The 491-nt window shown below is 41.3% G+C and overlaps 1 protein-coding gene across 4 annotated transcripts in view; it reads left to right on the forward strand.

The window, feature by feature from the left end:
* Window positions 1-491, forward strand: part of LOC119586962 (adenosine kinase 1-like) — a 36,821-nt gene that overhangs the window by 30,764 nt on the left and 5,566 nt on the right. For all 4 annotated transcript variants that reach the window (XM_037935700.1, XM_037935697.1, XM_037935696.1 and 1 more), the window contains one exon: window positions 165-300. In XM_037935700.1, coding sequence (XP_037791628.1) covers window positions 165-300 — 136 coding nt within the window. The remainder of the gene's footprint in view (window positions 1-164; window positions 301-491) is intronic.

Consider the following 491-nt stretch of genomic DNA (forward strand, 5'->3'; position numbering starts at 1 on the left):
CTTTTATACTCAGTCTTCCTACTTCCTTTCCAGAATATTAACTATTTATACCTGTCAAATCCTTCATTTCCAAAGCCTCCGTCTCTTGAATTTCTCACACTTGACATATTCATTTCCGACGTCTTGTCCCCTGCATTCACCGGCCTTGCTCTCCTCTCCATCAGTGGATTCTGAGAGAGCCCAAGTGCGCCACCTTCATGGGATCCACCGGCAAGGACGAGTTTGGCAAGACGTTGGCGAAAAAGGCCGAGGAAGCGGGTGTCGTTGTGCGCTACCAGAAGCAGGACGACTATTCCACAGGTAAGGGGGTCAGGGTGTGGCTGGAGTATATATATAAGTATAAATCTCTTTTAGATAGAATTAGTACTTTTTTTTTTTTACTATTATTCCTACTCTTCTTTTTTTTTTACTTGTATTTATATAAGTTGCCTAATAGCTGTTGCTCTGGCAGATAATTATCTCTTTGTGTGTAGATCTTGCAGATTAATTAA

The sequence above is a fragment of the Penaeus monodon genome, chromosome 22 (genome assembly GCF_015228065.2).
Source record: "Penaeus monodon isolate SGIC_2016 chromosome 22, NSTDA_Pmon_1, whole genome shotgun sequence".
NCBI classification, from domain to species: domain Eukaryota; kingdom Metazoa; phylum Arthropoda; class Malacostraca; order Decapoda; family Penaeidae; genus Penaeus; species Penaeus monodon.